The following is a 19,373-nucleotide window of genomic DNA, read 5'->3' as shown; positions in this document are numbered from 1 at the left end:
GACGAAATGCTGTCTACCCAATCTCAGTTTCAGTTATACAAACAGAGCAAGGGAAATTCTATACACATAATGGGTCAAAAATACAGATATAAGCTAAAATAAAAAAAGTGGTTGAAAAGGTGGAGTAAAGAGAATGTTGTCACGGTCCTGTCACTCTGTCAGTCTGGGTTATGGTCTGACAGGACCGGGACATCATCGTCACATGTCTGTCTGGTGTTTCGTTGTCTGTCTTTGTGTGAGCACGTGGTTTCAGTTGTATTCCCTGTCGTGCGCTCTTCGGTCTTGTTTCATGTCGGGAGCACGGTGTCTGGATCCTGACTTCCTGTCTGGTTCGGTTTCGGTCTGTGTCAGGATCCATACACTCATGCTCCATGTCTGTCTGTTATTGACGTGGGTGCATCGCACTTATGTCATCTTGGCAGCATGCACTCGCGTCAATAGTTTGTCTGGCTCTCACGAACGCGGGTGTGCCTCGTGTCACACTCGTGTTGCGTGCCCAGGTCGTGAGCTGTCTCCATGTTGTGCTATGGTTCGGTCACTTCGGTCTAAGGTGTCAGGTGTGTGCGTGACCGAACTCTCGCACAGGTGTCCTGTCTTGTTTTTGTCGCCTCAGATTTCGTTTAGTGTGAGAATGCGTGGCATCGCTTTGTTTGTCGTTGCTACACATTCTCTCGTCTTGTTTGTCGGTTGGCATGGGCGTATATTGCCTTATTGTCTTGGCGATGTGCACTCATGCCATTTGGGTGTTTTGTTATCTTGTGAGAGCACGTGGCTTTGTTTTGTTTCTGTATCGCCACGTATCTCTCTGTCTTACGTCATACCCCGCCTCCTTGTTTGCTTATTATTAGTTCATTTGCATCACCTGTCCCCTGTTAACCCGTTTTATTTCTCTCTCTATTTTAGTCTCCTCGTGTTTGCTGTCCAGTGCCAGTTTGTCTTGTTTCCAGTCTTGTGTGTTTCAGTCGGTCTTGTTTGTTGGTCTCGTTCATGTCGGTCCTATTTATCAGCCCTGTTTTTGTTCGGTCTGGTCGGTCCTGGTTCCCCTATTACGTCTGCCCTAGCCTGGATTACTTTTTTCCCTACGGGGTTGTTTATGTTTGTTTATCCACCTTGTGGGAGTTTTGGTTTGTTTTTTATTTTTTTGTATATAAATAAATTCCTTTTCTCACTCTGTGTTTGGGTCCTGAGCCTCATTCTCTGCATTCATGACAAATGTAAGATATAAACTGAGTACAACATTTAAACTACAAGTATATATAATAGATATTATAAGCTTATACATAAATACAGCATATGTAAACTATTTACATTCCTCTCAGTTTATTGACCTGCACTGTGAAGTACATAAAGTATATACACTAATGAGCCAAAACATAATGACCACCTGCGTAATATGCTGTTGGTCCTCCACGTGCTGCCAAAACAGTGCCGACTCGCAGAAGCATGGACTCTACAAGACCCCTGAAAGTGTCCTGTGGTATCTGGCAAAAAGACTTTAGCAGTAGATCCTTCAAGTCCTGTAAGTTACGAGTTGCAGCTGCCGTGGATCAGCAGTTGGTCCAGCACATCCCACAGATGCTCAATCGGATTGAGATCTGGGGAATTTGGAGGCCAGGGAAACACCTTGAACTCTTCATCATGTTCTTCAAACCATTCCGAACAATGTGTGCAGTGTGGTGGGGCGCATTATCCTGCTGAAAGAGGCCACTGCCATCAGGGAATACCATTGCCATGAAGGGGTGTACCTGGCCTGCAACAATGTTTAGGTAGGTGGTACATGTCAAATTGACGTCCACATGAATGGCCAGACCCATGGTTTCCCAGCAGAACATTGCCCAGAGCATCACGCTCCCTCCACCGGCTTGTCGTCTTCCCACAGTGCATTCTGGTGCCATCACTTCCCCAGGTAAACAATGCACACGTACACGGCCGCCCACATGATGTAAAAAAACAAATGGGACTCATCAGACCAGGTGACCTTCTTCCACTGCTCCAAGGTCCAGTTCCGATGCTCGTGACACCGTTGTAGGCACTCCGATCGGTCTGCGGCTACACAGCCCCGTACGCAGCAGGGTGTGATGCACTGTGTGTTGTGACACATCCCTCCCGTAACCACCATTAAAATTTTCTGTGACTTGTGCCACAGTGGAACTTCTCTCAGTTTGGAACAGACGGGATAGCCTTGGTTGCCCTCGTGCATCGATGCGCCCAACCCCTTGTTGCTGGTATGTGGTTTGTCCCTCCTCGTCCACTGTCGGTAGGTACTCACCACTGCTAACTGGGAGCACCCCACAAGCCTTGCCGATTCAGAGATACTCTGACCCAGTCGTCTGGCCATAACAATTTGGCCCTTGTCAAAGTCAAAACATGTTGACTACGAGAACTGATTGTTCGATTACCATCTAATCTACCCAGACCTTGACATGTGGCCTTGTTAGGAGATGATCAACAATATTCGCTTCAACTGTAAGTGATCATAATGTTTTGGCTCATCGGTGTATAAGAAAATTAAGATTTAATAGTGACTGGGTTTTCAATAAATTAAAAAGTTATATATCACATGAAGGAGCTGGAAAACACAAACACAAACCACTGACCATGGCAGTATGAGCGTGGGCGAGGGGTGGAGCTCATTGGCCTTGGATTCATCATACACAGGCTGGGGGCTGAGGCACTGCAGCCATGCATTTGATTGGACTGCACCTGAGGGAGAGATTTAGAAAAACTTAAACCAATTTCCAATGATTTGGAGCCAAAAAATTAACCCTTATTGAAAAACTCTCTATTAATAATAATTAACCTCAACCCAGGCATATATTTGGGCCATGCCAACACTTTGCCTCTAAAACAGTTTAAAGGGACTAGATTTCACCTATTATTTGTGTGAGCTATGTTTTTTTATTATTATTAGAGTGTCCACTTCTTAGCTTAACAATATGCGAATGTCAGACTCTATTAAATTCAACCTACGAGGCAGCTAACTAGTGTTTGAAATAAAACAACTGTGCATGTGCTAACCTCCAAAACTGAACGATGATGATCCTGAAGCTCTGCTCCAACTTCCTCCTCAGTAAGCGATGTCAGAGAAGCTTGAGTGACAGACCTACGGACTTCACGGGCTCTCTTTGACCTCAATGCACCGTTCAGCACCAAGGCCATCTCCTCTAGGTCCAGATCTTCCAGACTCACACTGTAGAGAATAACATCATAAAATAATAAAGCAACATTCTCAAGATATAATTTACATTACATTACATATGTCATAATTCATATTTCAGAATATGAATATAATAATTAGATCAGAATATAATAGTTATATTGTGACTTAAACTGCTCCAAACATGCAAGAGAGACCCAAACAATCCACATACATTGTTACTGCATGACATACACATAACAACAACTCATAGTAAGTAATTATAGGTCAAACTGTTTTTTTTTCATGTCAGTCTGATGATTGTCATTATGAAGCACCACAAATTATAAGTTCCATAGCACATCTGCAATAACAGATAAACAAACAAACTTAAACATATGTAAACATACACAAACATGCACACACACATGCACTCACACAAATGCATAACATTAAAGTTTTAAAAACTTCAGTCTCACTGTTTTCTCTTCTTTTGGCTGTTCTTAAAGTTGGTTAAGTTTAACCCGAGAATGACCCACACTGCAGTATAATGTTAGTTCCTTACTGCACAGACCTGTGTGTGTCTGAGTGCATGTGTTCTTTCTTATCTGTGTGTGTGTGTGTGTGTGTGTGTGTGTGTGTCCTCCCTGAGTACATTGGCACTGGCTGGTAGTGATCTCACAATAATAGTCCACAGAGTAACACAGTGGAGGCCCTATGTCAGCACAGCCGTGGATGAATATTTGTGTGAGTGTGTGTGAGTGTAAAAGTAATAGTAATAGGCAGTAGCATGCAATACAAATAACCAAGCATATCACAATTTCTGTATATAAGTGTGAAGGTCACAATATGATTGTTTATATATTTTATTTAAATGTACATGGTCCACTACCAAAAAAGTACCATGGTATTACTATGTTTAATGCTGTTTGGATACCATGGTACTCCTTGTAGTATCTGGAAATTCCATATAAATACCATAGTGCAAGAATATGGAAATCATTCAGTAACATGGCACATCAAAGTACCACAGTGTTACCATCTGTTACCATCTCTGTACCATGGTTTTGCCATAGTATTAAAGTAAAAATGTAACCCTCATAAATGTGTTGGGTTTTAGTATGTTTTCTTAATTACTGTTTATATATTTATAGTGTAGTCATAAAGTCAGTACAGATGGAGCCTAATACGTACAGACAAATTCAGATTTTTTTAATGAACTATAATGTCATAGAGGTAAAGGAAATTAAATGTGTTTTTACCTGCGCATGTCATTAGGAGAATATCCCTGTGTCACTGCCCCAGGCTCCCAGCTATGTCTCCTCCAGGGGTCGATCTGAGTCAGGTGACGAGAGTCAGGGGAGCGCAAGGTCACAACCGGAGGGCCAAGGGACATCGGAGGAGAGTATGGAGAAGGTGAGAATGGGGAGCATGAAGGACGGGGAGACGGAGGAGGACTGCTTGCCATCTGGGTAAATTAAGAGAGAGAAAACAACGAAAAACTATTAATAAAATTAATTACATTTGTGATTTTCTTTTTGTGATTTATTAATATGATAGAGATAATAATTCAATTAATAATGCAAAATTATAAGCACATAAACACACACACTTATTGTCTGTCTCTCACACAAAAACACATACACAAATATTTATACCATGTCCATTATGTCAGGCAGCTCCTCAGGGCCCATACTCAGATTATGGCTTCACTGCACCCCCTACAGATCAAAAAGTGCCATTACTATTCCTTTTTAAATGTACTTGTGATAGAAAAGTTCAATGATTAAACTAAAATGAAAGTCTCTATCTTACTAGTCCATTCAACTAAAAACAATTATAATTGACCCATGGAACAGCTCCAAAGGAGAAACACATTTTAAAACACAGGCAGGTCACCATAAAGAGATCTGGTTGCCTTGAATCTAGAAAAATTATAGTATAAGGCACTTCTTCTGACGGTAAGTCATGGCATCCGCTCATATTATTGCTTCCTGCATTGCATGCCACATGTTTACTATAGCTTCTTCTGTCAGCAGTAAGGGATTTACATGTGATAAATGTAAGGAATTAGTCAGGCTGACAGAGAAGGAGTTAGAGACACACATCCGATCGCTAGTGGAGGTCAGTGAGAAAGAGAAGCCAGTAGATACTGTTTCGGATGCGGGTAGTACAGTGAGAAACACACACACTTTAGTTCTGAGTGTAGAGCCCCCGCAGCAGGGCGTTTGTGTGACATCTCGGCGGCTTTTTGTTATAATTTTGTTCTTGTTAGGGTTTCCAATCAATTCTCCCCACTCAGTGATGCACCCACTGATAATCATGTTGAAAGAGCCTTTGTTATAGGAAATTCTATTGTAAGGAATGTGGAAATAGAGACTCCAGCCACATTTCGGGGGCTCAGGCATCTGACAGCAGATCAAATTTACAAGTGCTGGCTAATGCTAAACATACATTTTCTAAAATTGTTATTCATGTCGGCACTAACGATGTCCGGCTTCGCCAGTCGGAGATCACTAGAAATAATGTTAAAGAGCTGTGTGAACTTGTCAGACACTGTAATATGCTCTGGCCCACTCCCTGCTCATTGTGGTGACAAGGTTTATAGTAGATTATGGGGCTTTTCCACCACAAGGTACGGCTCGACTCGACTCTGCTCACTTTTTGGGGGTTTTCCACCGTGGATAGTACCTGGTACTTTTTTTAGTCCCACCTCGGTCGAGGTTCCAAGCGAACCGAGCCGATACTAAATGTGATGTCAAAACCCTGCAGATCACTGATTGGTCAGAGAGAATCGTCACTACCAGCGTCACTGGATTTGCGACACGGGACATCAACCCACTAGTTTTAAAGTTAGCAATAGCGACAGCAGTATAATTTGTTCATGTGACTTTCGAATTATAAAAATAAATGGCTGTGCACAAAACCACGCCGTGGTCAATAAACGAGGTGCAGACGTTCCTCTCATTAGTAGCCGAGGAGAGGATCCAACGAGAACTGGATGGGGAGACGCGAAGAGGTGGCGAAACTATGACGATCAGCCTATAATCCCACCCATGTTGAGGCTGCACTAAACTGCAGTGGAAAAGCAAGCTCAGAAAAGTAAAGCGAGCAGATTTGAGTCGAGTTGAGTCGAACCGTAACGTGCAGTAGAAAAGTGCCATTAGTGTCACTGAATGGCTGGATGTCTGAGTGGTGTCTGGAGAATAGCATAGGATTTATAGACAACTCGAAGAGTTTTTGGGGTAGACCTGACCTGTTAGAGAGAGACGGACTCCATCCCTCCAGGGAAGGTGCTGCTCTCCTCTCTAGTAATTTGGCTCATAGTCTACATAGTGATAGTATTTGACCAACTGGGGCCCAGGTCAGGAAGCAGACAAACTGGCTAATCCAAACATCTGCTAGCTGTCTTGAGATGTCACACAGGTCACATAAACAACAAAACACAGAGCCTGAATCACCTAGATATCACAGACTATTGTCTTAACTGTGTCTGTTCCCTGAACTACCAAACAAACCCCTCACTAAATCATTTAGAAAAAATTGGATTAATGTAAAACATCAAAATAACAAAATAAAAATAGAAGATAAACATCATATAATGGTAGGGCTACTAAACATTGGATCTCTTTCAACCAAAGCACTAAATGTAAATGAAATTATTACAGATCATAGTTTGGATGCGGTCTGTTTGACCAAAATCTGTCTTAAACCGGATGAATATATTAGTTTATATTAATCTACTCTCCCAGGTTATTGTTATAAACATGAGCCTCACCAGAAGGGTTGAGATGGAGGTGTTGCTGCAATTTACAGTGAAGTTTTTGGTGTTACTCAGAGGACAGGATATAAGTTTAAGTATTTTGAACTAATAATGCTTAATGTGACACTGTTGTCTTTTGCGCTTGCTACTAGGGATGGGTGATATCACTTATTTTCTATTCGATCCGATACCAAGTACTTTTAGGCCAGTATCGCCAATATCAATACCAATACCGATACCACTATTAAAGTGAATTTTTACGAATTCTTTGGATAAAATGAGTTTTATTTATTATTATTACTTAATTTTTTTATATATGTATGGGTCTAAACAGAAAATTATTAGGCTGCTTTGTTTACCCTTTAAAAATTAGTTAGTATAAGCCACATATAAAACCTCAAAATTAACCATAGATATTATTATATGGCTACTATTACTAAAACCAAGTTACCATATGGATACTACAGTAATGCTGTAGTAAAACCATAGTTAATGCCAAAAAGGAAAACATGGTTACTACAGTCGTGGTTACTATGGTTAATACAATATTACTACTGTAAATCCATGGTAAGTTTTCATAAGGATATCATTTATTAACAAGTATTAAAGACCATTATCAATGTTTTAACAACTCTTAACAATTTAAATAAACCTGTAAAAATTGTCAAACAAGCCCATTATAATACATGTCACGTCTAGGTTTGTCATTACTTAGTGTGAATAACTCCAGATGCTGTTTTTCTCTCATTACCTCAGGAAAGCACTGCTCCCTCTTTGAACGAGCGCTATGACTGAAAGGGTGAGCGCTGTCTGCTGGTGTATTTTAGCATTTCTGCATGTCAAGATGAGTGGAAGAAAAAATAGTTCCGGTGCCATGCAACAATTCGCTTATATAATTATTTTTTTCCACTTCGAAGCTTATGAGATGCATTAATATTCATGTAATCTAAATAATAAGATCACTTGTTAAAAAAAACTTCAGAATAGATATTTTTATGTGAGGATCGATATTCTTGATACCACATCAGTATCGGAAGTATCGATACTTTAGTATCGATCTGCCCATCCCTACTTGCTACAGTATATTGATCACCCGGGCCTTATTCTTGGTGAATTTGCACATTTTCTATCAGATCTTGTAGTTACTATGGATAGAGCTTTAATTGTTGGTAACTTCAACATTAACATAGATAATGAAAATGACACATTGGGATTAGCATTTATCGATATTCTAAACTCTCTTGGAGTCAGACAAAATGTGACAGGACCAACTCATCTCCATAATCATACGCTAGATTTAATTCTGTCATATGGAGTTGATGTTGATACTATAGTAATTCTGCCACAGAGCGATTACATCTCAGATCATTACCTCATCTCTTGTATGCTGCGATCAGCTAATGTTACTCAATCTACACCATGCAATTGTTTAGGTAGAACTATTCTTTCAACCACTAAAGATAGCTTCACAAAAAATCTCATATTTTATTTATCTCTACCAGATTTATCTCATATACTTATGAATTAAGGCATTGCATTGCACTTAACACTTGGGCTCTTAAAATAGGGCCCTCTATGTAATTAGATCAACAGTCTGCATTAATGCTATTGAAATAATGTGTTTTTGAGTGCCTTGCTTTATATAGCATAAATTATCAGTGACACAAAATGACAGTACATTGTAAAAATTGTTCAGTGAATCTAAATCAGCTTCTATAAATCAACTGATATCACATCACAGTACAGTTTATAACTGTTGTATAATTTCAACATATATGAGAATTCATCATGGCATATAAAGCTATTTTGGTCATTTCACATTTACAGAATCTGTTGCAACATCACTCTTACAATATGTTGATTAAGTTCCAATCACAGGGTGTTACACTGCCAAAAAAATAAATACAAATAATATTCTTAGTAAATTTGTCTTGTTTTTCTGTAAAAATATCTAAACATCCTTAAAACAAGATACATTTTACCTGATAAGTAAAACTACTTAAGATATTAAGGCTTGTTTTCAGGAAATGCATCTTAAATACAAGTGTATTTTGCTTTGCCTGTCAATTTTTTTCTCTTGTTTTAAAGATGAAGACTGTAATTTCTGCACCACTAATGTCACCAAACAGAATCACAAAATTATTGACTGTTTTCAAACAGGTTTCTCAAAAAATCTCCTTGTCTGACACTGGTTGACCAACACAAAAGGAGATATTGGGCAGAGTTATCATTTCCTTTCATTGTATGGAAAAAAGATGCATTATAGAGATTTACTCACCCTCATGCTATCTCAGATGTGTATGACTTTCTTTTCCTGCAGAACACGAACAAAGATTTTAAGAAGAATATCTCAGCTATGTTGGTCCATACAATGCAAGTGAATGGTGACTAAACCTTTGAAGCTCCAAAAAACACATAAAGGCCACATACAAGTAATCCATTGAAGTGAAGTTATATGATAAGTGTGCGTGAGAAACAGATGAACATTTAAGTCCTTTTTTAATATAAATCTCTCACTTTCGCTTTCACATTCTGAAAGTGAAAGAGGAGATATATGGTAAAAAAGGACTTAATGTCCATCTGTTTCTCACGCACACTCATCATATCGCTTCTGAAGATATGGATTAAACCACTGGAGTCTTATGGATTACTTTTATGCTTCCTTTATGTGCTTTTGGAGCTTCAAAGTACTGGTCACCATTAACTTGCATTGTAAGGACCAACAGAGCTGAGATATTCTTCTAAAAATCTTTGTTTGTGTTCTGCAGAAGAAATAAAGTCTTACACATCTGAAATGGCATGAGGGTGAGTAAATGATTAGAGAATTTCCATTTTTGGGTGAACTGGTTTTAATTTCTGAAGTAGTTTATCAGGTAAATTGATCTTGTTTTAAGAATGTTTAGATAATTTAACTGAAAAGCCAGATAAAGTGACAATTTTTGTGGTGTATGGAAAGTGAGTGATTACGCTGGGAGTAGTTTTTTATGTTACAGCAACATGTTTTCAATCCAAGAGTATGTTTATCTCTCCTTTTCCCTCTCTGCCTCTCCCTTTTCCTTTCTCCGACTCTGTCTCTATGGTTATCACATTTACATAACAATGTTTTGAAATAGCCAGGAGTTTTTCTCTTCCAACCTTTTCATTTCCCCATTAATAGGGGTTCATTGTGAAGCACACATACATAAAAGCATTTCCTGTCAAGTATAATGCCTTCTGACACTGTAGTATTCACCTACTTCCAACAAACATTAAATGCGACTATTGCTCTTCAAATAATATGTCTATGAATGTACACGTGTTCAAGCATGCTCACAAAGACTGCCCATTGTAATCATATGGCCAGCCAACGGCCTAAGATAAGCCTGTTATTACCTCAGTTGTCTGCAGAAAAAAAGAGGATGTGATAGATACTGAAGAGGTCAAAGTTCATTATTTTGTTTACTAGTAACAAAACTGTCACACCATTGTATATAAAGCTCTATCAAACTGTCAAATCTATTTTTGCTCTTCAATATGGTCTATTTTTTATCACTAAAAATATTTCATATCTAAAAGCTGATTTGGGCAAAGCTGGTGAGCACTGTCTTGAAACAAATATGTTTGTTAATGTTCATCCAGGCTTCAAAATTAAGACCTGCCAAGCAGTAAATGTATGTTAGAATTGGCTTTGGCAGGTAAATGAAACTGGGTTAGATGCAAGTGGCTAGTAACTTTTTAAGGTGGAACTGCAAGAACGAAAGTCTGATCCTCACTGATGTAAGCCATTCAAATAAAAGATCAAAATTGTCTACAAAATTTCTGTCGCAACTGTCATAATGACTTTTCCCTCATTAGGCCAATCAAAAGTAGTGAACAACCCTGAAATGGAGTTTTCAATGACCAATGCAGATACCAACATTTATGCTGCAAGATGACTAGCCCAGATGGAATGTGCACATGCATAACAGATTTCCACTGAATTGTAACAAGTTCTATGCATTCCCCATTCTTTGCATGTTTGTTTATGAAATATTTGGGCTATTTTCACAATTCTTTTAGCTGCCAATAAGTGTAGTATTACACTAAGGTCCATTTAATACATTTTGCTATCTTTAAATCTTCTGCCGAATTCCACAGATTTTCCCTATAAATCAGAGCAGAACATGTAAAAAAAAAATGACCACAGATCCGGTCTGGGCCTGTCGATGACTTTGATTTAATCAAAGCAAATAAGACAAAAACTGCTGTAACGAAAGTAACACTTATTTCACACAAGACATTTACCCAATATTCACAAAACATAAATTAATAAATACAAATATCGAAATAGTTTTTTACCATTGATTGCTCTCAGTAGATATGGGGGGGGAGAATAACACATCTGTTAATTGGCCAGTTATTGGCAGATGTCGAAAATGTCAAAATATAAGATGATTAACCCTTAAACGCATACCTCGGGTCTTTAGAGACCCAGGACTTCATTCACCCTCCACCCTCTGTACCTAAACCACTTTTTGGAGTTGTGTCCACAACTCTTTAGTATTCCTCAATCTCTCTCTTATAAATAGTGACACAAAAAAAGAACAAAATTGCAAAAATAAAATAAAATACAAATTATAATGGTTTAAGTACCAAAAGTGCATAGGGTCTTTAGAGACCTACATACTATTAAGTATGTAATAGTGTAATTTTTTTATTTTATTTTTTTATTTTTTTTGCACTTCCATAAATTATAAATTTGTGATTATTTTATATCTATATAAGTTTTCTATCACAGGCTATTTATTTCTTTGTTTATTACAAGAGGAATGAGTACTATATTAATACAAATAAATACTATATCACATTGATTATCTGTGCATCAATGAATTAAAAAAAATGGTAATTTATCAGTATTACCTATGCATGTACACATACATATTATACATGTTATTTCTTACTCAAAGTGGCACTGTTGTTTCAGTGATTGATTTGAGATACATTTGACATTGCTATTTGATGAAGAAACAACATGGAAGTAAACTATAGCAAGTACGACACATGAACAGTATGATAATGACTATTGTCTTTTGAGTGTACAACTGTAATTAGGTAAGTTTTGCATCTATTTAGACTCAATAAATGCCTGAGGAAATACTTGTGTAACGTACGTGTAGCTTAGGTGTATCTTATGTGTTGTGTGTAGCTCAATATGTTTTTGACAGCCAGTTATGTCTCAGGAAATATCAGTGTGAAAGTAACGAATCCTGTTCTAGATTTGTCCTGATTTGTTGCATTTTCTCTTTGATATATGCAAAACAAAACATTTAAATATATTTTAAAATATATTTCATTCAATTATTTTCTAATTGTCTTGAAAATATTTGGAAAATTTGATATTATCTGGGCATTTTGTAGATCCATTTTTGATAGATATAAGTGCCAGGGGTCTAAAGACCCGAATATGTAAGCGTGTTTAGTGAAATTCCCATGCACTTAAGGGTTAATTGGCTGGCCAACATATCAAATGATCACAATTCATAAGTTTATCTAGGATGAATACTGTTTTTTTATTTCCAGAATTCCATGTGGCAAAACATACTGAATGCAGGGGCGCATTAAAGCACGGGCTGAAGCCCAGGGGCCTACAATTCCCATGGGGCCATTGGCAGGTAAGGTATAAAGTTCATTTTGAACTTGTGACATCTTCTTGACAAAGATATCTAAGCATTTTCGTTGCACTTCAAATTCCAGAGTGCACTATCACAAGATTACTGATAACACCATTATCACCTCATCTCACAACAAAAGCAGACTGCTCTATTTTTTTTTTCTCCAAACACACCAGAACAGCAACTTTCTGTCTTTTATACACCCTCTTAGCCCTCCTTTTTTCCTTTCACTCGTCCGTCACTCCTGGGCCTCTCCACAACCCTTCTTGGTGAAACATTTATTAGTTCTTACATTTTTCTAGTCGCCTCCTCCTTCCTTTTACTCTCTCGATATCCACCCTAACTTCAAAGTTTAGCCTCAAACAATGGACAGAGGTGTGGAGGTGGACCGTCGATTTTTACTGAACATATTTGATGTCTTTAAAGTCAACGTGTAACCAAAAAGGAAAACATTTACATAAATCCAGTAAAAAGACTTCACAGAGCTTTGATGTTCATTACTCTGTATGAATCACATGCCTTTGTGTGTTGACGCAGTTGTTGCTCAGAGGCAACAACTCAGAAGCATTTAAGGTGAAGTGTATAACTTCTGCATTATTAGTGTCAACGAACAGAATTGCAAAAATAATGATTGTTTTCAAACAGGTTTCCCAAACACTCTGTCTGTCTTCCATTGGTTGAACAAACAGATAGTCCTGCCCCAAACTCATGCCATTGGTTGTGCCACATTGCTGTGTTGGGCTGGTCGAGATGCTCGAACAAACAGAACAATGTTTTGAAAGTGTTACAGAGCCACAGTGTTTACACTTTTTGGGGAAATTTATACTTATAGTTGTCTCTGCATATTAAACTGGTATAGGAGAAAATATTTTAACATAAACCCACTTCACCTTTAAATGTTTCTCTAAGTTTGTGACAGCTTCCCCCTCTCATTGGCCTCTATGTCTTGCTATTCCTAACATTCCATGTTTTTATTCCCCTCCCTTATTTCATAACACACTGATGTCATGTTCACACTTGGGCCCCCACCCAGAGAGCAAACATGCTGGACAATGGGATAAAGGATATCTGCATTAAGTCAGGGTAAACTACAGGTTGACAGCTGTGCATTCTGTGTGTGTGAACGCATGCATGTGTCAGATCAGTGCTGATTGCACGTGCATCACTGCCACAGTGAGCTCAATTCATGATTCAACCTAAAATTGATCACTATTAGCAACTGAATTAACATTCAAAACAGAGGCAACTGCTCTTTTGACATTTCAAAGGAGCCTTTTAGTTACACTGCGCAAGTTTTAGCTGATGTTAGTGACTCCTTGCTTTAGTTCTATGGAGTACAGACACATACAGTTTATGTCTGATAGTCTGTAAAACTGATATGTAAGGTTTAATAAACCAGGGCATCAGAAAGGGCAATGCTGCCCATACTTTACATTTTAAAGGAATGTTTCATCTAAAAAATGAAAATTCTGTCATCATATACTCACCCTCTTGCCATTCCAAAAAACCTGTTTAACTATCTTACTCCTGTGGAAAAGTACAAATTTGAAAGAATGTTCCATACAATGAAAGCAGATAGTGGCCAGTGGCTGTCAAGTTCCAAAACAGAACAAAACAGCACCATAAAGTACCATAAAGTAGTCCATGCAACTAGTGTGGTATTTTCCAAATATTCTGAAGCCATCTATAGCTTTGAGTGAAGACCAGCCTAAAATGTAGTTATTCACTGAAAATGTTGCCCTCTGATCCGGTCACATGACAAGTCATAATAATAGTACTAAGGATGCCAAAATTGTAAGAAATCATACAAGTTGGCTCATCCAATAAAAGGTACAACTTTAACTCCCATATATCGAAAAACAGTCTAATCATCGAACAATGTTATTAAGATTTTTTCCAAGTTTAACCCTTAAGCCAAAACTAAACCAAACCACAAAGTCTAACCCCTTGCCCAAACTAGGGATGTGCAAAACTACCAATTTTCATAATCGACTAGTGGGCCGGTTGTTTGAACAACTAGTAACGGAATACATGTTAAGGGATTACGTATTTAAAATACAAAATATAAGTAAATGTATTCCACTACAGTTAAAATTTAAATCACTGTTAATTAGAATAGTTACATTCAAATAGTATTTTGATTACTGAAGAGATTACTTTGCATTTTATTGTCATTTGTTTCATTTAATGTTTAGTCCTTTCAGATGGAAAACATTTATACATATAAATGATGTGATCCAAACTGCATTTGAACAGCGGTGAAACACTTTCTTATGATGTGTTACATTCATACGAGCAGACAGAGAAGTAAGTTTGAAGTAAGTTTGGAGCAGAAGAAATAGAAATAAATCTTGTGTAAATTGTCAGCTTTACGCTAAGCTAAAATGCTGTTTCTAACCATTTTACATGCACATGTTACCAGGCACGATCATATTTTTTTATCAAGAAAATTCACGTTGGATCATAATTTCTTTTTTTCTCGTAAGACCTTTGATATTAGGGCAAAAATCGTATTCTTGATAATAATTTTTGTACTGTTTTCCTGTAAAAATATCTACAAATCTTTAAAACAAGATCAGTTTGATTTATCTTGTTTTAGAAACAACACTGCATAAGATATTTAGGTTTTTCAGAGAATGTATTATTAACATGTATTTTGTCTTACTGTACTGGCAGAGTTTTTATAATCAAAACAAGTGAAAAAATCTACCAGTGCTGAAGAAGTAATCCAAAGTATTTAGAATATGTTACTGACCTTGAGTAATCTAACAGAATACGTTACAAATTACATTTTACAGCATGTATTCTGTAATCTGTAGTGGAATACATTCAAAAGTAACCCCCCCAACACTGGTCATGTTAAGGATAATGTATGATTAGGCTCTGTTATGTTAACGTGACCCCAATCAGATGCATTTTAGAGGGATATAGAAATGCAAAGTGCAGCACTTCTAATGGATATTCAACAAATAAATAGGCTAAATAACTATAACATCTTACTGCACAAAACTATCAAAGTAAGAAATAAGAAAGGCTCCAATACAGAGCGGCACAAATCCACTTATGTGCATCCAGAACACAGAATGATGCACTTCAATGTAACTGGGCTGCTTCAGGGCGATCCTCGCTGTGCATTCAAAATCACAGAACTGCAAGATAATATTGTGGGTACACATCTAGTTCACAACCTCAAGCAGTTTAAACTTTTTTTAAGTGCAACTTTTTCAGCAAAAGACTTTAATCTCTCCATATCACTTCACAAATATAGGAATATTACCAGGATTGGGGAGTAACAGAATACATGTAATGGGAATACGTATTTAAAATGCTAAATATAAGTAACTGTATTCCACTTCCGTTACTATTTAAATCATTGGTAATTAGAATACAGTTATATTCAAATAGTATTTTGATTACTGAAGAGATTACTTTGCATTTTATTTTCATTTGTTTTATTTTATGTTTTGACTTTTCAGTTGGAAAACATTTATCCATATAAAAGATACAATCTGAGGAGCATTTGAAAAGCGGTGAAACACTTTCTTATGATGTGTTACATTAATACATGTTCATTCTGTCGTGAGCGAAAAGGTGGATATGACGTCATTGAGGAACTTTCCCTTTGGAACAGGAGCTACAGAATGATTCTACAGCTAAAAATAAAACTGTTAGAAACACTTTGACAGATGAAACATAAATCCAATAAATACAGGATTACATGCCTTGTCAATGTTTTTTATGCCGTTAGGGTATTTTTTACAAAAATTGCTAACCAATGTAGCCTTTAACTTCGTACAGAAAACTACAAATAATATATTTTCTGCCTAATTCTATGAACAGAATCCACATACAATCAGAAAATAATGTCACTGTGTACACTCTGTGGGGTTTTGAAGTTTGGAGTATCAAAAATAGTCAACCTTGTGTAAATTGTCATGTGAACATTTAGCTTTATGCTAAGCTAAAATGCTATTTCTTGCCTTAACATGCATCTGTTATCTGTTTTATAATGAATTCTATGACAAACTTTTTTTTTCTGTTGTAAGACCTTTGATATTAGAGCAAAGATGTCCTACAAAAATCTTAGAATACAGAAATTAATTGTTTTTCTGTAAACATATCTTTAAAAATCCTTAAAACAAGATACATTTATTTGTAGCAAAACTGCATAATATGCTTTTTTTCAGAGAATTTTCTTTTTAATATAAGTTAATTTTCTTTATTTACTTGTTTATAGTCAAAACAAGAGAAAAAAATTTGCCAGTGCTGAAGAAGTAATCAAAAGTATTTAAAATACGTTACTGAAGATGAGTAATCTAACAGAATACGTTACAAATGACATTTTACAGCATGTATTCTGTCATCTGTAGTGGAATACTTTTTAAAAGTAACCTTCCCAACCCTGAATATTACTCACAGTAGAAGATTTAACGTCTGACAGTGATTGTCTTGAAATGTGTTGTTGATTTGGTGCTTTGATGTAACAACAGCGCATAAAAAAACTAAACTTAAAGCATTAAAAAGATAAAACTTCTTTTTAGTTTTGGTGTGCTGCCTGTTGTTCACTGTTAAGCACAATAAGCTATAATCACGCAAAAAAGCTCTCTAAGAAGTGGCGTCTCTCAATTAATTTGTAATCAATTAAGTCTCCCATTAAAACCACCACCACTAAAAATATTAATGTTAGTAGTCGACCCCACTAATTGACTAGTCAGTCGTTAGACAACTAGTCGGTTAGTAGACCACCCTGGCACATCCCTAAACCAAAACCTAAACCATGATGTTATTGGGGGAAAAAAAATTTGTGTACCACAGTAGAAAGAAAACATCGGGGAACGAGACGAAGGAAGTGTATTACAGGTTATTGACATCCATTAGTCCATGGAAACCATTTACCAAGTTTCCTTCCTTTTTTTTATTTTTTTTTATTTTCTCCCCTTTTTCTCCCCAATTTGGAATTCCCAATGCACTCTAAGTCCTCATGGTGGCGTAGTGACTCGCCTCTGTCCAGTTGGCAGAGGACAAATCTCAGTTGCCTCTGCGTCTGAGACCGTCAATCCGCGCATCTTATCATGTTGCTTGTTGAGCGCATTACCGCGGAGACATAGCACGTGTGGAGGCTTCACGCTATTCTCCGCGGCATCCATGCATAACTCACCACGCACCCCACCGAGAGCAAGAACCACACTACAGCGACCACGAGGAGGTTACCCCATGTGACTCTACCCTCCCTAGCAACCAAGCCAATTTGGTTGCTTAGGAGTCCTGGCTGGAGTCACTCAGCACACCCTGGATTTGAACTTGTGACTCCAGGGGTAGTAGTCAGCGTCTTTACTCGCTGAGCTACCCAGGCCCCCAAGTTTCCTTCCTTAAAATAAAGCCTTGGATAGGATGCTAGTTTAAATTTGATTGCTGCATTTTTTTGATTGGTTTATCTCTATAGGAATAGAATTAGTACCTTTTCGTACAAACCAAGCCATACGATATCTTACGGTTGCGCCATCTTCGATTTTGTGAATTTTTACGAATTTTAATAAGACTGTTGTGTAGGTCTCAAATCTCATTTGCACTTGTACATATTTAAACTTGCCACATGCCTTTGGTTGTTGTTTGTCTCATAAATGGTCAGTTGTGTGGAAAAGAGTAGCACAGCTTAGGCATTCTTCAAAAACAAAAAATGCCTTTTGCGTTCCACAGAAGGCAGAAAGTCAAAGGGATTTGGTACTACATGAGATTGAGTAAATAATGATGGATTTATTTATATGGAATTACACTCACTGAGCACTTTATTAGGAACACTATGGTCCTAATAAAGTGCACGGTTTGGTCTTCTGCTGTTGCAGCCCATCCGCCTCAAGGTTCGACGTCGTTGTGTATTCTGAGATGCTATTGTGCTCACTACAATCGTACAGAGTGGTTACCTGAGTTATAGTAGCCTTTCTGTCAGTTCAAATCATTCTCTGTTGACCTCTCTCATCTACAAGGTGTTTCTGTCCACAGAACTGCCGCTCACTGGATGTTTTTTGTTTTTGGCACCATACTGAGTAAATTCTAGGGACTGTTGTGTGTGAACATCCCAGGAGATCAGCAGTTACAGAAATACTCAAACCAGCCTGTCTGGCACCAACAATCATGCCAAGTTCGAATCACTGAGATCTAATTTTTTTCCCCCATTCTGATGATTGATGTGAACATTAACTGAAGCTCCTGACCCGTATCTGCATGATTTTATGCACTGCACTGCTGCCACTCGATTGGCTAATTAGATAATCGCATGAATAAGTAGGTGTACAGGTGTTCCTAATAAAGTGCTCAGTGAGTGTGTATGGAATTTTGGATATAGTGGCAAAACTTTACAGACTTATATGGTTATTAAATGAAGAGAAAAACTGGAGATTAAGAATACATCTCACCTTGTTTTTCTTCATCTTCCCTGTCTGTGCCATCTTCCTCCCATCTCACATGAAGTGACCACCCCCCTCGTCACCTTATGTGCTGTCAGTCACCTAGTGACTATAAACATGCCCCCCCATCCCTCCCTTTTGGTTCACCCCCATTCTATTTCTCCGTTCTTCCTTTTCTTATTCGCTGCGAAGAAGGCCGCATGTAGCCTCAGAGGGGGGTTCTGAGTAATACAGAACTCTTTAGCATGCTGGACAACTCTTACTAATGACCAGACTGCTGAGGTTAAGGATTTCCTGTAAAGTCAGACTCATGCAACGCACAAGCTCTCAAAATACATAAATATATCACGTCAAATCAAAACCACCTCAAGGATCATTTTAAGGACACTGGAGCAAGGAACACTGAAACGTCAGAAGATCAAAGACACTTACAATTACAC

At 37.7% G+C, this 19,373-nt stretch overlaps 1 protein-coding gene across 2 annotated transcripts in view; it reads right to left on the bottom strand.

Moving 5' to 3' along the window:
• The window catches only part of LOC127425677 (rho guanine nucleotide exchange factor 2-like), a 78,282-nt gene that overhangs the window by 57,207 nt on the left and 1,702 nt on the right, over positions 1-19,373 (bottom strand). The window contains exons 2-5 of one of the 2 annotated variants that reach the window (XM_051671881.1): positions 4,795-4,857; positions 4,399-4,604; positions 3,019-3,190; positions 2,598-2,703 (exon numbers count right to left, since the gene is read on the bottom strand). In XM_051671881.1, coding sequence (XP_051527841.1) covers positions 2,598-2,703; positions 3,019-3,190; positions 4,399-4,604; positions 4,795-4,830 — 520 coding nt within the window. In that variant the 5' untranslated portion in view covers positions 4,831-4,857. The remainder of the gene's footprint in view (positions 1-2,597; positions 2,704-3,018; positions 3,191-4,398; positions 4,605-4,794; positions 4,858-19,373) is intronic. The other variant, XM_051671882.1, reaches the window with a different exon arrangement.

Source organism: Myxocyprinus asiaticus, chromosome 34, assembly GCF_019703515.2.
Source record: "Myxocyprinus asiaticus isolate MX2 ecotype Aquarium Trade chromosome 34, UBuf_Myxa_2, whole genome shotgun sequence".
Classification (NCBI taxonomy): domain Eukaryota; kingdom Metazoa; phylum Chordata; class Actinopteri; order Cypriniformes; family Catostomidae; genus Myxocyprinus; species Myxocyprinus asiaticus.
This window is presented reverse-complemented; position numbering and strand designations above follow the sequence as displayed.